The sequence below is a fragment of the Symphalangus syndactylus genome, chromosome 3, assembly GCF_028878055.3.
Source record: "Symphalangus syndactylus isolate Jambi chromosome 3, NHGRI_mSymSyn1-v2.1_pri, whole genome shotgun sequence".
In the NCBI taxonomy this organism is placed as follows: Eukaryota; Metazoa; Chordata; class Mammalia; order Primates; family Hylobatidae; genus Symphalangus; species Symphalangus syndactylus.
This window is the reverse complement of record NC_072425.2, coordinates 7,663,067-7,676,532: the sequence shown is the minus strand read 5'-3', so window position 1 is coordinate 7,676,532 and position 13,466 is coordinate 7,663,067. Positions and strand designations below refer to the sequence as shown.

Genomic DNA, 13,466 nt, shown 5'->3' with positions numbered 1-13,466 from the left:
GATCCCTGCCCACCTTGAGGGCTCAGCTCTGACACCATCTCCCCTCAGAGTTCTGGCAGTGCGCTATGCTCCATTCCAGCCCCCTGTGCCCCAGATCCCTTCCCCACCCCCAGGCCATGGTCCCCTGAAGGACAGACAGGAGGGCGAGCCCAAGCAGGAGTGTGGGTCGAAGAGGCCACGGAGCGGTGGAGCATCCACACGGGCAAGAGGAAGGAGCCAGAGACCTACACTCAAAGCCTGAAGGCTTCAGGGCTGGGGGCCGGGACAGGCAGGGCGCCGGGATGAAGGGAGGCATGGGTGGGTGGCCCCATGGGTCCCAGGTCCTGTGCAGGTGCAGGGTTGGCTTCGTGGACGTGCCCCTGTCCTCGTGGCACAGCAGGGTGGGGGTCAGCCTGCAGGCTGGGCGGTTTCTCACCCCGGGAAGATGCCTGGCATACACGGGACATCAGCGGCTCCTCTGCTGCAGGGAATCATGTCTAAGGCAAGACTGGAGGAGAAGTGGCCAAGAGAAGGGTCTAGCGCTCCGGGAATCTTTTCTGAGTCCCCAGCCCCCACCCCCAGGGGCTGCAGGCAGATGATGCTGACGGTGGCTGGGGAGGATGTGTCCTGAACACTTGGGCTCGTGAAGAAGCTCCAGAGAGGGGCAGTGGCCGGCGGCGCAGGGCGGGGGGGGGAGGGGGCGTCGGGGATTAAGAAGGGCGCCAGGGGAGGCTAGGAGCTGAGAAGAGACTGCCGCCCTGGGCAGCCTTAGGTCGGTGGTCCAGGCTGGGTCTCCCCTTCCCCTCCAGATTGTGACGATCCACCAGGAGCCCTTCGTGTACGTCAAGCCCACGCTGAGTGATGGGACATGCAAGGAGGAGTTCACAGTCAACGGCGACCCAGTCAAGAAGGTGATCTGCACCGGGCCCAATGACACGTCGCCGGGCAGCCGTGAGTGCACCGGGCAGGGCGCGGGCTGAGGCAGGGCGCGGGGCGCGGGGCGGTCTGGAGCCCAGCAGTTACCGCCCGCACCTACCTAGCCCGCCACACGGTGCCTCAGTGCTGCTACGGCTTTTGCATCGACCTGCTCATCAAGCTGGCACGGACCATGAACTTCACCTACGAGGTGCACCTGGTGGCAGATGGCAAGTTCGGCACACAGGAGCGGGTAGGCTGGACGGCGGGGGTGGGGACCAGCGTGAGAGGGGGCCTGCAGGCAGGGTCGGAGTGGGTGGGACATGGAGTAGGCGGGGCCTGCAGATGGGGGGGTCCTGGGGTGAGTGGGGCATGGAGTGAGCGGAGCCTGCAGGCTGGGTCCTGGGGTGGGTAAAGCATGTGGTGGGCGGGGCCTGAGGGCTGGGGTGGGGCCTGACATGGGAGGGGCCTGAAGTGGGTGTCGGAGTGGGCGGGGCACGGAGTGGGCGGGGCCTGCAGGCGGGGGTCTGGAGTGGGCGGGATGTGGAGTGGGCGGGGCCTGCTGGCTGTGGCGGGGCCCGCCCCGCGTGGGGAGGGCCTGCGAGCCAGGGCGGGGCTGGAATTTGGGGTGGGGCCTGCGAGCTGGGTAGGGTCTTGGGGAGAAGATCCCTGGAGTGCTCTAGGGCGGCTTCGGTCGGGGGTACCTGTGGCGGGAGCTGGGAGGACGCTGCCTGCATCCCCGCCGGCTCTGTCGCCTCGCAGGTGAACAACAGCAACAAGAAGGAGTGGAATGGGATGATGGGCGAGCTGCTCAGCGGGCAGGCAGACATGATCGTGGCGCCGCTAACCATAAACAACGAGCGCGCGCAGTACATCGAGTTTTCCAAGCCCTTCAAGTACCAGGGCCTGACTATTCTGGTCAAGAAGGTGGGCAGGGCCCGGGTGGCGGGGGGGGGGGTCCCTGGAGGGCCCGGGCCGCGCTGACCTCGCGTCCCCCCGCAGGAGATCCCCCGGAGCACGCTGGACTCGTTCATGCAGCCGTTCCAGAGCACACTGTGGCTGCTGGTGGGGCTGTCGGTGCACGTGGTGGCCGTGATGCTGTACCTGCTGGACCGCTTCAGGTGAGCGCGACCCGGGGCTCAGACACCTCCATCTGCGGGGCGCGGAGCCGGCGAGGGGCGGGGCAGGGCCGCCTCTCCCGCCCTCTCTCCCGCCCGCCCTCTGCGCCCCGCAGCCCCTTCGGCCGGTTCAAGGTGAACAGCGAGGAGGAGGAGGAGGACGCATTGACCCTGTCCTCGGCCATGTGGTTCTCCTGGGGCGTCCTGCTCAACTCCGGCATCGGGGAAGGTAAGGCCCCGCCCGGTCCTCCCGGTCCCGCTCCGGCCCTCTAGGGTCTGACAGAGCCCCCCGCCCGCCCACAGGCGCCCCCAGAAGCTTCTCGGCGCGCATCCTGGGCATGGTGTGGGCCGGCTTTGCCATGATCATCGTGGCCTCCTACACCGCCAACCTGGCGGCCTTCCTGGTGCTGGACCGGCCGGAGGAGCGCATCACGGGCATCAACGACCCTCGGGTGAGGCCTGGCCGGGCTGGGGGAGGGAATGCGAGGTGAGCTGGGGTCGGCCTCGGTTAGGGGCCTGGGGAGCCGCCGCCGCGAGCCCTGCCCTCCGACCCTGCAGCTGAGGAACCCCTCGGACAAATTTATCTACGCCACGGTGAAGCAGAGCTCCGTGGACATCTACTTCCGGCGCCAGGTAGAGCTGAGCACCATGTACCGGCATATGGAGAAGCACAACTACGAGAGTGCGGCGGAGGCCATCCAGGCCGTGCGAGACAAGTGAGGCGCGGGCGGCCAGGGCGGGACAAGTGCCGGGAGGGGGAGGGTGGCCTCCACCGGGCAGGAGAGCGTGCGGGCCAGGCACCCCGGAGGGCGCGGGCTGGGGCTTCCAGGCTGGCAGGACCAAGGCCCCCGTGACTCCTCCTCTGCCGGCAGCAAGCTGCATGCCTTCATCTGGGACTCCGCGGTGCTGGAGTTCGAGGCCTCGCAGAAGTGCGACCTGGTGACGACTGGAGAGCTGTTCTTCCGCTCGGGCTTCGGCATAGGCATGCGCAAAGACAGCCCCTGGAAGCAGAACGTCTCCCTGTCCATCCTCAAGTGAGTGTCCGTGCGCCCGCGTCCCTCCTCCGCCCCTCTCCACCAGAGGTGGACGCCCTCCCCAGTGCCAGACCACTCCGAGGCCGCCACACATTTCCCACCCAGGCCAGGCGCTGCCCACTCCACGCCGCACCCTGCCCCGCAGGCCCCGCCCCGCCCCGGCCCCGCCCCCAGCTTGCCCCTTCCCGTCCTGGGCCCCGCCCCACTGCAGGCTCACTTGTTCCCACCCCCAGGTCCCATGAGAATGGCTTCATGGAAGACCTGGACAAGACGTGGGTTCGGTATCAGGAATGTGACTCGCGCAGCAACGCCCCTGCGACCCTTACTTTTGAGAACATGGCAGGTGCGTTGTCCTTCAGCCGTTCTCGGGTGGGTTCTCCGTGGGCTGCGGCCTCCCTGGCCAGCAACTGAGGCTCTGGGTCCCGGCACACAGGGGTCTTCATGCTAGTAGCTGGGGGCATCGTGGCCGGGATCTTCCTGATTTTCATTGAGATTGCCTACAAGCGGCACAAGGATGCTCGCCGGAAGCAGATGCAGCTGGCCTTTGCAGCCGTGAACGTGTGGAGGAAGAACCTGCAGGTAGGGCAGGCCACCCTCCGAGGCCTGGTGCCCAGGGCCCGGCCCGGCCACGGCCCTCCTCCATCCCCGAAGGCCGTGGCACTGGCTCTGGCTCCGGTGGGCAGGACTGGAGCTAGGAGCCATGGCCAGGGGCAGTGGTGAGTGCTCCCAGGGCACGGGGGCAGCGCTGGTGGGGGGCTGCCTGCAGGTGGCTGCCCACTGCAAAGCCGGGGCCAAGGGAGGCCACGCACCCTGCTCCAAGCCTCCGCCTGGCCCCTCTGTCTCCAGAGTCGCCCGCCGGTACCCATTCCATAGGAAGGCAATCAGGCAGGGTAAGACAGGGGCCCGCCTGTGTATGGCACGTGAGTCCAAGATGCATTTTGCCCTCCGCCGACCCAAGCCCCTTGACACCCTTCGGAGACCCCCCCTTTCCTGCTATGTCCTTGTGCTCTGTGACTCTAATCCGAATTGGGCCAGGTCCGGTCCTGCCTGGTGCCCAGGTTGTATCCATGAGAATTTGCCACCAGCAAGGGCAGCCACGGCCCACCTGGGACAGGGTGGGCAGTGGGCCTGTACAGGCCTAAGGGCTCGTGGCCCGCGGTCGAGTTCCGGTTCACTCCGTCTCTTCTCTTTCTCTGGGTGCCGTCCTGGAGCCTGTGTCCTGAGATGAAGCCGACAGTGCGGCCAGGGCTGTTGGGGGATGGGGTTGCTGGAGGCTCCACACCTCTCATCCGCCCGCTCTTGCTCTTGGCCCCCACAGGTCCCCTGGGGACCTGGCCGCAGCCACCACTGGCGGGCACAGGCCACCTGGCCATCAGACCTGAGGCCAGAGTCCCGGGAGCTGCCTCTGTCACTCCAATTCCACCTCGACACCTGCCTCCAGCTCTCGGCCCCTTCCTGAATCTTGGCGTGTGCCCCTTGGGGGTCAGTGGCCTCCACGCAGACAGCTGGTGTGGCCTGAGGGGCAACTCCTCCAGTCCTCAGAGGACTCCTCCTCCTCGGGACGCCTGTAAGCCAGGGCCACCCAGGAGCCAGGGAGCCAGGCGGACCTCCCAGGAAGAGCCAGCCGAGAGCCCCCAAGCCCAGCCCCAGCACGAGCAAGGTCAGGCCCGAGACCCCGGGCAGGAGAAGAGGCCACCCTCGAACGTCCGCTGTCGGCCCGTCTGTCCAGCACAGGGAGGCAGGCAGGAGCGAGGGCCCAAGTGGCCGGCCAGGCTGGGCAGCGGCCCACCCAGGAGCAGGCGAGGGCAGGTGTGGCCACCACCCTAGCCATCTAATCACTTATACATATTCATTTTAGGATAGAAAGAGTGGTAGAGCAGAGCCTGACCCTAAAAAGAAAGCCACATTTAGGGCTATCACCTCCACCCTGGCTTCCAGCTTCAAGAGACGTAGGTCCTCCAAAGACACGGTAAGGGGGAGAGCACCCCAGTCCCGCGTCCGACTCCACCTGCCCTGCCCTGCGTGTGTCTCCCGCCCCATCACCCCGCCCCGGACCCTGGGCTCCTGTGGCCCACTCTGCCCGTCTCCCTGCGGCGGCCGCTCTGCCCAGCCCGCCCACGCTGCTCTCTCTCACTCTCTGGACCTTTCTCCCCGGCCCTCCTGGGTCCTCGGCTTTCCCCGTGTGTCTCCGTTAGTCTGCCCGCCCACCTCCCCTGCCATGACCCACACGCCATCTTGAAGCCTGTCATCTCGTTGGTCAGTCAGTCAGCCACACCACCTCTCGGGGCCAAGTCTGGGGCCCTGGGAGCCCAGCGTGGCCCCGCCCTGGACTCCTCAGCTGCCGGGAGGCCACACCACTTCTCTGTTATGTCCCCGTTTCTCTTGCCTCTCCCAGAGGGGCCCGCCGCCTTCACTTCGCCCCTGCGACGGCCCTGCAGGGGGTGGCTGTGATGTCCCATCCCGTCCGTCTGTCTGGCCACTGGCCCCGCCCCCCAGACACCTGTCTCACCTGTCTCACCAGAGCCATGCGTGTTGCATCTTCATGTGGTCTCTGTGTGGGCCGGGGGCTGGGGGCCGGGCCTGGGTCCGTCTGGGTGGACTGCTGGGGCCTGGAGTTGGAACTGGCCCCGGCCACGGGGGACTGTCAGGCAGGGAGTGGGGTGGGACCAAAAGGGGTGGCTCCCACCCCAGGCTGAGCAGGGGCCCTGCAGGAGGTGTGGCAGCAGCTCCCAGAGGGTCTGAGAATGGGTAGGGGCGGCCCCACAAGCCCTGGCCTGCAGAGGCCCAGGACGACACTGAGGTTCCCAGACAGGGAGGCCTCTGGAAGGGAAACGAGAACCTCAGCTCCTGACCCCAGCAACCCCACAGGGCCCACCCCAAAGAGCCAGGCCTTCTGCCCTTTGGAGCCCAGAAGCCCCCTACCTCCTGCTCGGGGCAGCTTGTCCCTGTAGCGAATATGCACACTCGGACCAGAGGCCCCCAAAGCGAACCCAGCCTTGCTAGAGGCACCCTAGGCCCAGGCACCATGGTGGGGAGGGGCTGCCCAGAGAGGCAGCAGAGACCTCAGTCCAGTGGCCACCCTGCAGTCCAGGGGCCAGTCTGGCCCACAGGAAGCCCCCAGCCCATAAGCTGCATCACCAGAGAGAAGCTTACGCCCCGGGGAGGAAGTGCGATTTGCAGCCACCCGCCCCTCAATGCACCGGAAGCGGGGCAGACCTCCAGGGCACAGACAGGACTTGGCATCAAGCAAGCCAAATCCCGAGATGAAGCCACCAGGGTGCCCCAAGAGGGACCCATGAGGCCTGGCTGCTCAGCTTCCTGGGGAAGGGACCTGGCATGCAGGATGGGTGGACAGTGAGAGCCTGTAGGCCTGGGGGCCACTGGAGGCTCAAGGAGCAGGTGGAAGCACCATTCCTGGAGCCACCCCTGCTGCAGAAAGCGGGCAGAGCCGATGCTGCCAAGTCTGAGCCAGGAGTCCCGCAGGGAACAGGGAGGGGGAATAGCGCAGGGATTGTGGGCTGGGCAGGCTGGGGAAGAGGGGGTGTCCAGGCAGACAGGAGAAACAGCGATTTGGGGCAGGCAGCCACGGGGGGCAAGCACAAATGTCGTGCAGGTGATGGGCCACTTTCAGAGGGTGACACTGGGTCCCAGGGCCCTGCCTGGAGTGGGGCCAGGTGCAGCTCAGAGACCCTCATGGTGCCCTCCCGGGGACATGTTCCCAGCGGAACCCTCACCCGAGCCTCCCTGGGCACCAGGGACCGTCCTCTGGGGCCAGTTCTGGCATCACGTGGCATCTGGGGCTGGCCCTGCCCTGCAAGGCTGAACTGTGGGGGGGCACTGCCAGCTGGGGGTCTGGGCAGGGGAGGGCAGCCCAGATCCCACCTGGTCTCTGGGGCTGCGAGCTTGTTCAGAGGGAGGCGTGGGTGGGGGGCTCCTTTGGGCAGGGTGGGGTCAGTCCGGCTGCGGAGATCCCCTGCCCCTGTCCTGTGGCCGGTCCGGGCCAGGGCGGCACTGGGCGCTGAGGGCTGGGGTCCCTGGCGGCCGGCGGGGCCAGCGGGTATTGATTGTTGGTTCTTATTTATAGAGCACCGGGGGTGGACGCGGCGCTTTGCAAAACCAAAAAGACACAGTGCTGCCGCGACGCGCTATTGAGAGGGAGGAGGGCCAGCTGCAGCTGTGTTCCCGTCATAGGGAGAGCTGAGACTCCCCGCCCGCCCTCCTCTGCCCCCTCCCCCCGCAGACAGACAGACAGACGGACGGGACAGCGGCCCGGCCCACGCAGAGCCCCGGAGCACCACGGGGTCGGGGGAGGAGCACCCCCAGCCTCCCCCAGGCTGTGCCTGCCCACCCGCCGGTTGGCCGGCTGGCCGGTCCACCCCGTCCCGGCCCCGCGCGTGCCCCCAGCGTGGGGCTAACGGGCGCCTTGTCTGTGTATTTCTATTTTGCAGCAGTACCATCCCACTGATATCACGGGCCCGCTCAACCTCTCAGATCCCTCGGTCAGCACCGTGGTGTGAGGCCCCCGGAGGCGCCCACCTGCCCAGTTAGCCCGGCCGAGGACACTGATGGGTCCTGCTGCTCGGGAAGGCCTGAGGGAAGCCCACCCGCCCCAGAGACTGCCCACCCTGGGCCTCCCGTCCGTCCGCCCGCCCGCCCCGCTGCCTCGCGGGCAGCCCCTGCCGGACCAAGGTGCGGACCGGAGCGGCTGAGGATGGGGCAGAGCTGAGTCGGCTGGGCAGGGCCGCAGGGCGCTCCGGCAGAGGCAGGGCCCTGGGGTCTCTGAGCAGTGGGGAGCGGGGGCTAACTGGCCCCAGGCGGAGGGGCTTGGAGCAGAGACGGCAGCCCCATCCTTCCCGCAGCACCAGCCTGAGCCACAGTGGGGCCCATGGCCCCAGCTGGCTGGGTCGCCCCTCCTCGGGCGCCTGCGCTCCTCTGCAGCCTGAGCTCCACCCTCCCCTCTTCTTGCGGCACCGCCCACCCACACCCCGTCTGCCCCTTGACCCCACACGCCGGGGCTGGCCCTGCCCTCCCCCACGGCCGTCCCTGACTTCCCAGCTGGCAGCGCCTCCCGCCGCCTCGGGCCGCCTCCTCCAGACTCGAGAGGGCTGGGCCCCTCCTCTCCTCGTCCGGCCTGCAGCCCAGAACGGGCCTCCCCGGACGCTGGCTCGGGACTGTCTTCAACCCTGCCCTGCACTTTGGGCACGGGAGAGCGCCACCCTCCCGAACCCGCCCTCGCTCCGGGTGCGTGACCGGCCCGCCACCTTGTACAGGACCAGCATTCCCAGGGCCCGAGCGCGTGCCTTCCCCATGCGGCCCGTGCGCAGCCGCGCTCTGCCCCCAGGGTGCAGGCGCGCACCGCCCACCCCCCACCTCCCGGTGTATGCAGTGGTGATGCCTAAAGGAATGTCACGCAGTTTTCGGTCTGTGTCGCTTGTTAACGCCAGCAGACAGTGTAAAGGGAGGGCAAAGGCATGAGGGAAGCTTCGAGCGCTCCAGGCGGCCGCGGCCGCTCAGGCTTGGGCGGCGGCGGCGGGGCTCCCCGGGTCCGCGGGCGAGGCACAGCCGTGGGGGTCGCCATCAGGGTTCGGGTCCGGCGGTCTCGGCAGGCGGAGGGCGGCGGCGCGGCGGCGGCGGCGCGCACGGCACGCCGTGAGCCCGGAGCCCAGCGCCAGGCAGGCAGCCAGGCTGACGAGGAAGGAGGCCGGCCCGAGCGCGTAGACCACGGCCAGGTCCCGCAGGGCGAGCGGCTGCGCGCAATGGCTAAAGGCGGCGTCGGAAAAGGCAGTCAGGGGGTTGAGCGTCAGGCGTCCGGGCCACACGCAGAGCACCGTCTCGGCCTCTGTGGGACACAGACAAAGGCGCGGCATCAGGCGGCGGCGGCCGCACCGCGGTGCAGACCCCGACCCGCGTCCCCAACAGCTCACCTGACGCTGGCAGCGGGTGCCGGCGCAGCCAGGCGCAGAGCGGGCGCAGCGCGCACCCGCAGCCCCAAGGGTTGCCGCGCAGGTGCAGCGCGTCTAGGGCGGGCAGGCGGCCCAGCAGCCCCGGCGCGAGTGCCGTCAGCTCGTTGTCCTGCAGGCTGAGTGAGCGCAGCAGCGGGAGCGCGCCTAGCGCCGCGGGCTCCAGGCGCGCCAGCCGGTTGCCGGCCAATGAGAGGTTGCGCAGCGCGCGCAGCGGCGCGAAGGTCCCTGGTGCCAGCGCTTCCAGCTGGTTGGCGCTCAGGTCCAGCAGCTGCAGCGCCCCGAGGCCCCAGAAGGCTCGCACATGCACAGAGTGCAGCCCGTTCTCGTGCAGGTCCAGGCGCTGTAGCGCGCCCGCTCCTGCGAAGGCACCGGGCGGCAGCGCGCGGACGCGGTTGTGGTCCAGCAGCAGCGCGCGCAGGCGCGGGCTCAGGCCCGCGGGCACGGCGGGCAGCGAGAGTGCCGAGCAGCTGGCCAGGCCACCCGGCACGCACGTGCACACCTCGGGGCAGTCCGGGGCGCCCGGGGACCCCGAGGGCGAGGCCGTGGCCGACACCTGGGCCCAGACAAGCCAAGGCGACAGCAGCAGCAGCAACAGCAGCAGCGGCCGAGGCCGCGACCAGGAAGGGCTCCGCATGGGGCCAGCCCCCGGCACCCCCGGTGGGAGGCCCGCTGCCTGTGCGTCCCCGGAGCCCGTCGTCCGCGGAGCCCGTTCCTGCGGCGCCTGCACAAATATTAACTCTCTGGCCCGAGCTCAGGCAGTTCCTGTCCCACGGCTGGATCCTCGCTTGGGGCGGGGGCAGGGCAAACAGCCAACGCCCGGCACCGCCAGCCACCTGTCCGGGAGCTCCAAACTACTCTTGGCTCAGAGCCGGCCACAGCGCTATCAAGACCACCTCGCCCCGCCTTGTCCTCCACCGGGCGCCCGTCGAGCCCTGAGCAGCAGGACACCGCCCACCTGCACCCGCCCAGCTCACGGCTGCAACAGGGGCCCACACGCAATGCAACCCAGAGGTCCTGCTCCTCAACCGACTCGACCCCACCCAGGCTCAGCAAAGTGATCCCAAAGTGCACATACAGAGTGGCCCCCACGCAGGGATGGTCCTGTTCCCATGGTGGATGGGGCCGGGGTTGTAAACAGGCCTTGGGGTGGAGGGAGACAGCACACCCGAGGCAGGAGAGGCATGCCTGCCCCACCCCTCCCCCCAGGACTCTCCTGGGATAGAGGCACAGACCAGTGCAGTGGGGCAGGGGTATCAGCCCAAGTCCTCCTGTTAAACCCAGCGCCCTTCACAGTTACCAGTTGCAGGTCCTGTTCTAGGGGCTTTCCAAAGCGGGGTGCAGGAAGGAGCCGGGCTGACCAGTTGTGGCAGAGAAGGTGGAAACATTAGGGGTATGGTTTCCTGCCCTGGGGCAGAGGAACAGGGGAACCTGGTATGGGGCCTGGGCACCCTGCTTTGATGAGACCCATATGCGCGTGCACCCTGCATGATGCAGCCTTGAGGGATGTGAGAGCCTGCAGGGAGGACAGTGCACAACCACTAAATACACTTTAATTCCCCTTCCCCAGCTGCCCTCAGCCCTACTCAGGTGGTAGGGGTGGGGGTGGTGGCAGCTCCTCTGGAGAAGCCTCCATGGGGATGGCCACAAGGCTCTGATCCTCTAGTGGTGGCATCACAGAGACCTCCAGGTCAGCGTCCATTAGCTGGGACTCCATGTATACCGGGTGCAGGTCCATGCGATCTTCCTGGACCCCAAAACTCTCCACCAACCTGCATGACAGGGGCCAGGTCAGCACGAGCTGGTAGAGTCCTGGTCCCCCAGGACAGGCCAGTGTCTGGGACAGTGCACCCCCACAAAGGGCCTCCCCTGAGACAGCACCCCTCCTCCTCCAGGGACAGCACCCCTCCTCCTCCAGGGACTCCCCTGGGATAGCTTCCCCCACCAAGGGCCTCCCCTGAGACAGCGTGCCCCCCCGAGGGCCTCCCTGGTGCTCACCTGTTGTCCACTAGCCTCGGGCATGTTTCACTGAGGGGACGAAGGCCGACATGAGTCCTGGAACAGTGCTGGGCCCCCAGACCTCCCCCAACACACGCCTAGGAAACGCCATTCCTACCCCAAGTGACAGCCCACCCAGGGGGTAAAGGCCCCTCTTGCAAGACCAAGGGCCCAGGGCGGGCAGCCTGGCCTCACTCCCATCCGCTCCCAGCCCCAGGGTTCACACACCCCTTGGCCCGCAAGACACCAATTGCCACGATGATGAGGGCACAGAAGCAGCTGGCGCCGACACCCGCCAGCACCACAAGGAGGGCAATGAGGGCCTCGCGGCTGAGGCCAAGGCTGCATTCACAGTAGGTTCCAGCTGCAGAGACAGGGCCGCATGGCCACGGGCTGGTCACCTGCCTGGGGAGGGCCCCCAAGCCTGCCCCTGCCCTGGTGGCCACCAGAAGGACACCAAGGCTCCCGCCTTGCCTGGTGAGCTATGGACTCCCCAAGGAGAGCCATGGCTGGGAGCAGGGTGCGGGGTCAGGAGGAGGCACCTGCAGCAGGGATGAGCAGAAGGGACAAACATGTGAGGCCCAGGGGGCCTCCACGCAGGCAGCACGCAGGCCAGGGACCAGGGGCCATGTCCAGCCCTGGCCCCACTACACACCTCTGACGGAACTGTTGGAAGGCGCTGACTTCACAGTGGGACTGTGAGGTGGGGGTGGGGGGGCTCTCGATGCCAGTGTGTCATTTGCCCTTGGGCACCGCAATTCGGGAAGCCATGGACAAGCAGCCCTGGGAATGGGACAGGTAGGGTGGACAGAGGCCTGAGAGCCCGGCCAGCTCTGAGGCAGAGGCAGCAGTGGGGCTGGCCTGTTCTTACGGGCAGTCCTTCACACTGGTTTCACCATGTTAGCCAGGATGGTCTCAATCTCCTGACCTCGTGATCCACCCGCCTCGGCCTCCCAAAGTGCTGGGATTACAGGCGTGAGCCACCGCGCCCGGCTGGGTCCTTCAGAGTGAAAGGGGGTGGGCAGCACTCCAGGCCCTGATGTGGGTGCGGTGGCCTGGCAACCTTGGGGGGTGGGCGGCAGGCAGCCTCGGCCTCAGCTCCCTCCCAGCATAAGGGCTGCGGCAGCTCAGCGTGTGGGCTGGGCTCCAGCTGGCTGCAGGTCGCCTTCCTCCAGGGCTGGGGCAGGAAGGGGCCAAGGAGGGCTAACGGGGTGGGCTTGCACCCAGCCTCCCTCCCCACCGCTTCTGGGGAAGTCTGACTCACACTCTGGCAAAGCTCAGGTCAGAAGGGCTGCTGGCACCCAAGAGAATCCCCCATCAACTTGGAAAGGTCTGGGGGACACTGGCCACCCCGGTCTGAGCAGGACCCCAAGCCCTGCCTCCCGGACATCCCCCATCCAAGGCTGCAGACTAAAGGTGTCACTGAAGGTGGAGCTCCCAGGAGCTTTTCCCTCTGCAGAAAAGGCAAGCGTTGCCCATGGAAGTCAATCACAGGCCGGCATGGCCAGGGTTAGTTTCAGCCTCCTCCCTGAACCTGCTGTTCCAGGCTGGGAGAGAGGGCCCTACCCTCCCAGCCTCCCCTCCGCTGGACCTGCCAAGCAAACCGCCAGGCAGCAGAAGGAAACACCTGTCCCACAGCCAACCCAGGCCAGGCCTCCTGCCAGCTCAGGACCCATGGGGTGTGGGGGGCGGGGCAGGCACAGTCTGGCCCCAGTGGCCCTGGTCACCAGGTTGACAGGCATCCTCCTGCTGGGGTCCTCCGACCTCTGACTTGCCGAGTGACGCCGTGACCTGAGATGCACCCTTTGCCCTTGTCTTCAGGACACATCCAGAGATGGAATCCACAAGACACAGAACAAAAGGTGTACCAGAGCCAGGCTGGCAGTGACACCTGACAGGCCAGCCCAGCAGGTTTGTATCCTGGTTAGGACAATGGCACACCCAGCCTGGGGCCAGGTGGTGGCCACGGACAGCGGGATCCAGGCAAGGCCACCGCCTGAGGGGGGACAGTGGGCATCAGAGCAATCGGGACCCCCCCCACCAGAATTCAGGAGAGGGGTCCCTCTTTTTGTGACAGCAGCACAGACAGCCTTGGAGTGGAGCAGGTGGCAGGGCCCAGGGCTAGAGGGGAGATACCGCACTGGCAGAAGCAGCCCTCCTTGGTGGGGCAGAGGCCTGATGGGCACAGGCTGTGCATCTGGCGCCTGCCTAATCCCGGCCACTTCCTCCTTCAAGCCCCGAGGCAAACAGAGTTCTCCAGAGCAAGGAGGGTGCAGGGATGTCCATGGAACAGGACGGCTCAAACAGGCCAGAGCTGGAGAGGTGGGAGGGTGCTGGGCGGCAGCTGCAGGAGCCCAGGACAGTGGACATGTGGGAACCAGCAAGGGCATCTGGGGACAGCGGTGGGAGCACTGAAACCAGGCACAGCTCACAGCCTGGGAAGGCGCTGCAGCAGGAGCGGG

General features: G+C 67.4%; 3 protein-coding genes across 14 annotated transcripts in view; 1 reads left to right on the top strand and 2 right to left on the bottom strand.

Moving 5' to 3' along the window:
* GRIN1 (glutamate ionotropic receptor NMDA type subunit 1) overlaps positions 1-8,459 on the top strand; it is a 29,132-nt gene extending 20,673 nt beyond the window's left edge. For 2 of the 11 annotated variants that reach the window (XM_055270245.1, XM_055270242.2), the window contains 12 exons: positions 789-930; positions 1,020-1,147; positions 1,657-1,821; positions 1,897-2,015; positions 2,129-2,241; positions 2,316-2,464; positions 2,571-2,728; positions 2,885-3,046; positions 3,280-3,389; positions 3,480-3,625; positions 4,905-5,015; positions 7,131-8,459. In XM_055270245.1, the coding sequence (XP_055126220.1) occupies positions 789-930; positions 1,020-1,147; positions 1,657-1,821; positions 1,897-2,015; positions 2,129-2,241; positions 2,316-2,464; positions 2,571-2,728; positions 2,885-3,046; positions 3,280-3,389; positions 3,480-3,625; positions 4,905-5,015; positions 7,131-7,247 (1,620 nt within the window). In that variant the 3' untranslated portion in view covers positions 7,248-8,459. Of the gene's footprint in view, positions 1-788; positions 931-1,019; positions 1,148-1,656; positions 1,822-1,896; positions 2,016-2,128; positions 2,242-2,315; positions 2,465-2,570; positions 2,729-2,884; positions 3,047-3,279; positions 3,390-3,479; positions 3,626-3,892; positions 3,937-4,904; positions 6,557-7,130 lie in introns of those variants that run through there. The other 9 variants (XM_055270243.1, XM_055270247.2, XM_055270251.1 and 6 more) reach the window with 5 other exon arrangements.
* A 1-nt stretch (position 8,460) lies between these two features.
* Positions 8,461-10,453, bottom strand: LRRC26 (leucine rich repeat containing 26). Its single transcript, XM_055270263.2, has 2 exons — positions 8,971-10,453; positions 8,461-8,885 (listed from the first exon to the last, which is right to left on the bottom strand). Exons 1-2 carry the CDS (start codon positions 9,641-9,643, stop codon positions 8,557-8,559), a joined length of 1,002 nt encoding a protein of 333 aa, XP_055126238.1. The 5' UTR covers positions 9,644-10,453; the 3' UTR covers positions 8,461-8,556.
* Positions 10,454-10,542: 89 nt separating this feature from the next.
* Positions 10,543-11,663, bottom strand: TMEM210 (transmembrane protein 210). 2 transcript variants are annotated; one of them, XM_055270265.2, is made up of 4 exons: positions 11,547-11,663; positions 11,233-11,368; positions 11,005-11,034; positions 10,543-10,778 (listed from the first exon to the last, which is right to left on the bottom strand). In XM_055270265.2, exons 1-4 carry the CDS (start codon positions 11,632-11,634, stop codon positions 10,589-10,591), a joined length of 444 nt encoding a protein of 147 aa, XP_055126240.1. In that variant the 5' UTR covers positions 11,635-11,663; the 3' UTR covers positions 10,543-10,588. The 2 variants fall into 2 exon arrangements, with proteins under 2 accessions (XP_055126240.1, XP_063492757.1); XM_063636687.1 differs by having other exon boundaries at positions 11,005-11,086; positions 11,479-11,615.
* Positions 11,664-13,466: the final 1,803 nt, after the last annotated feature.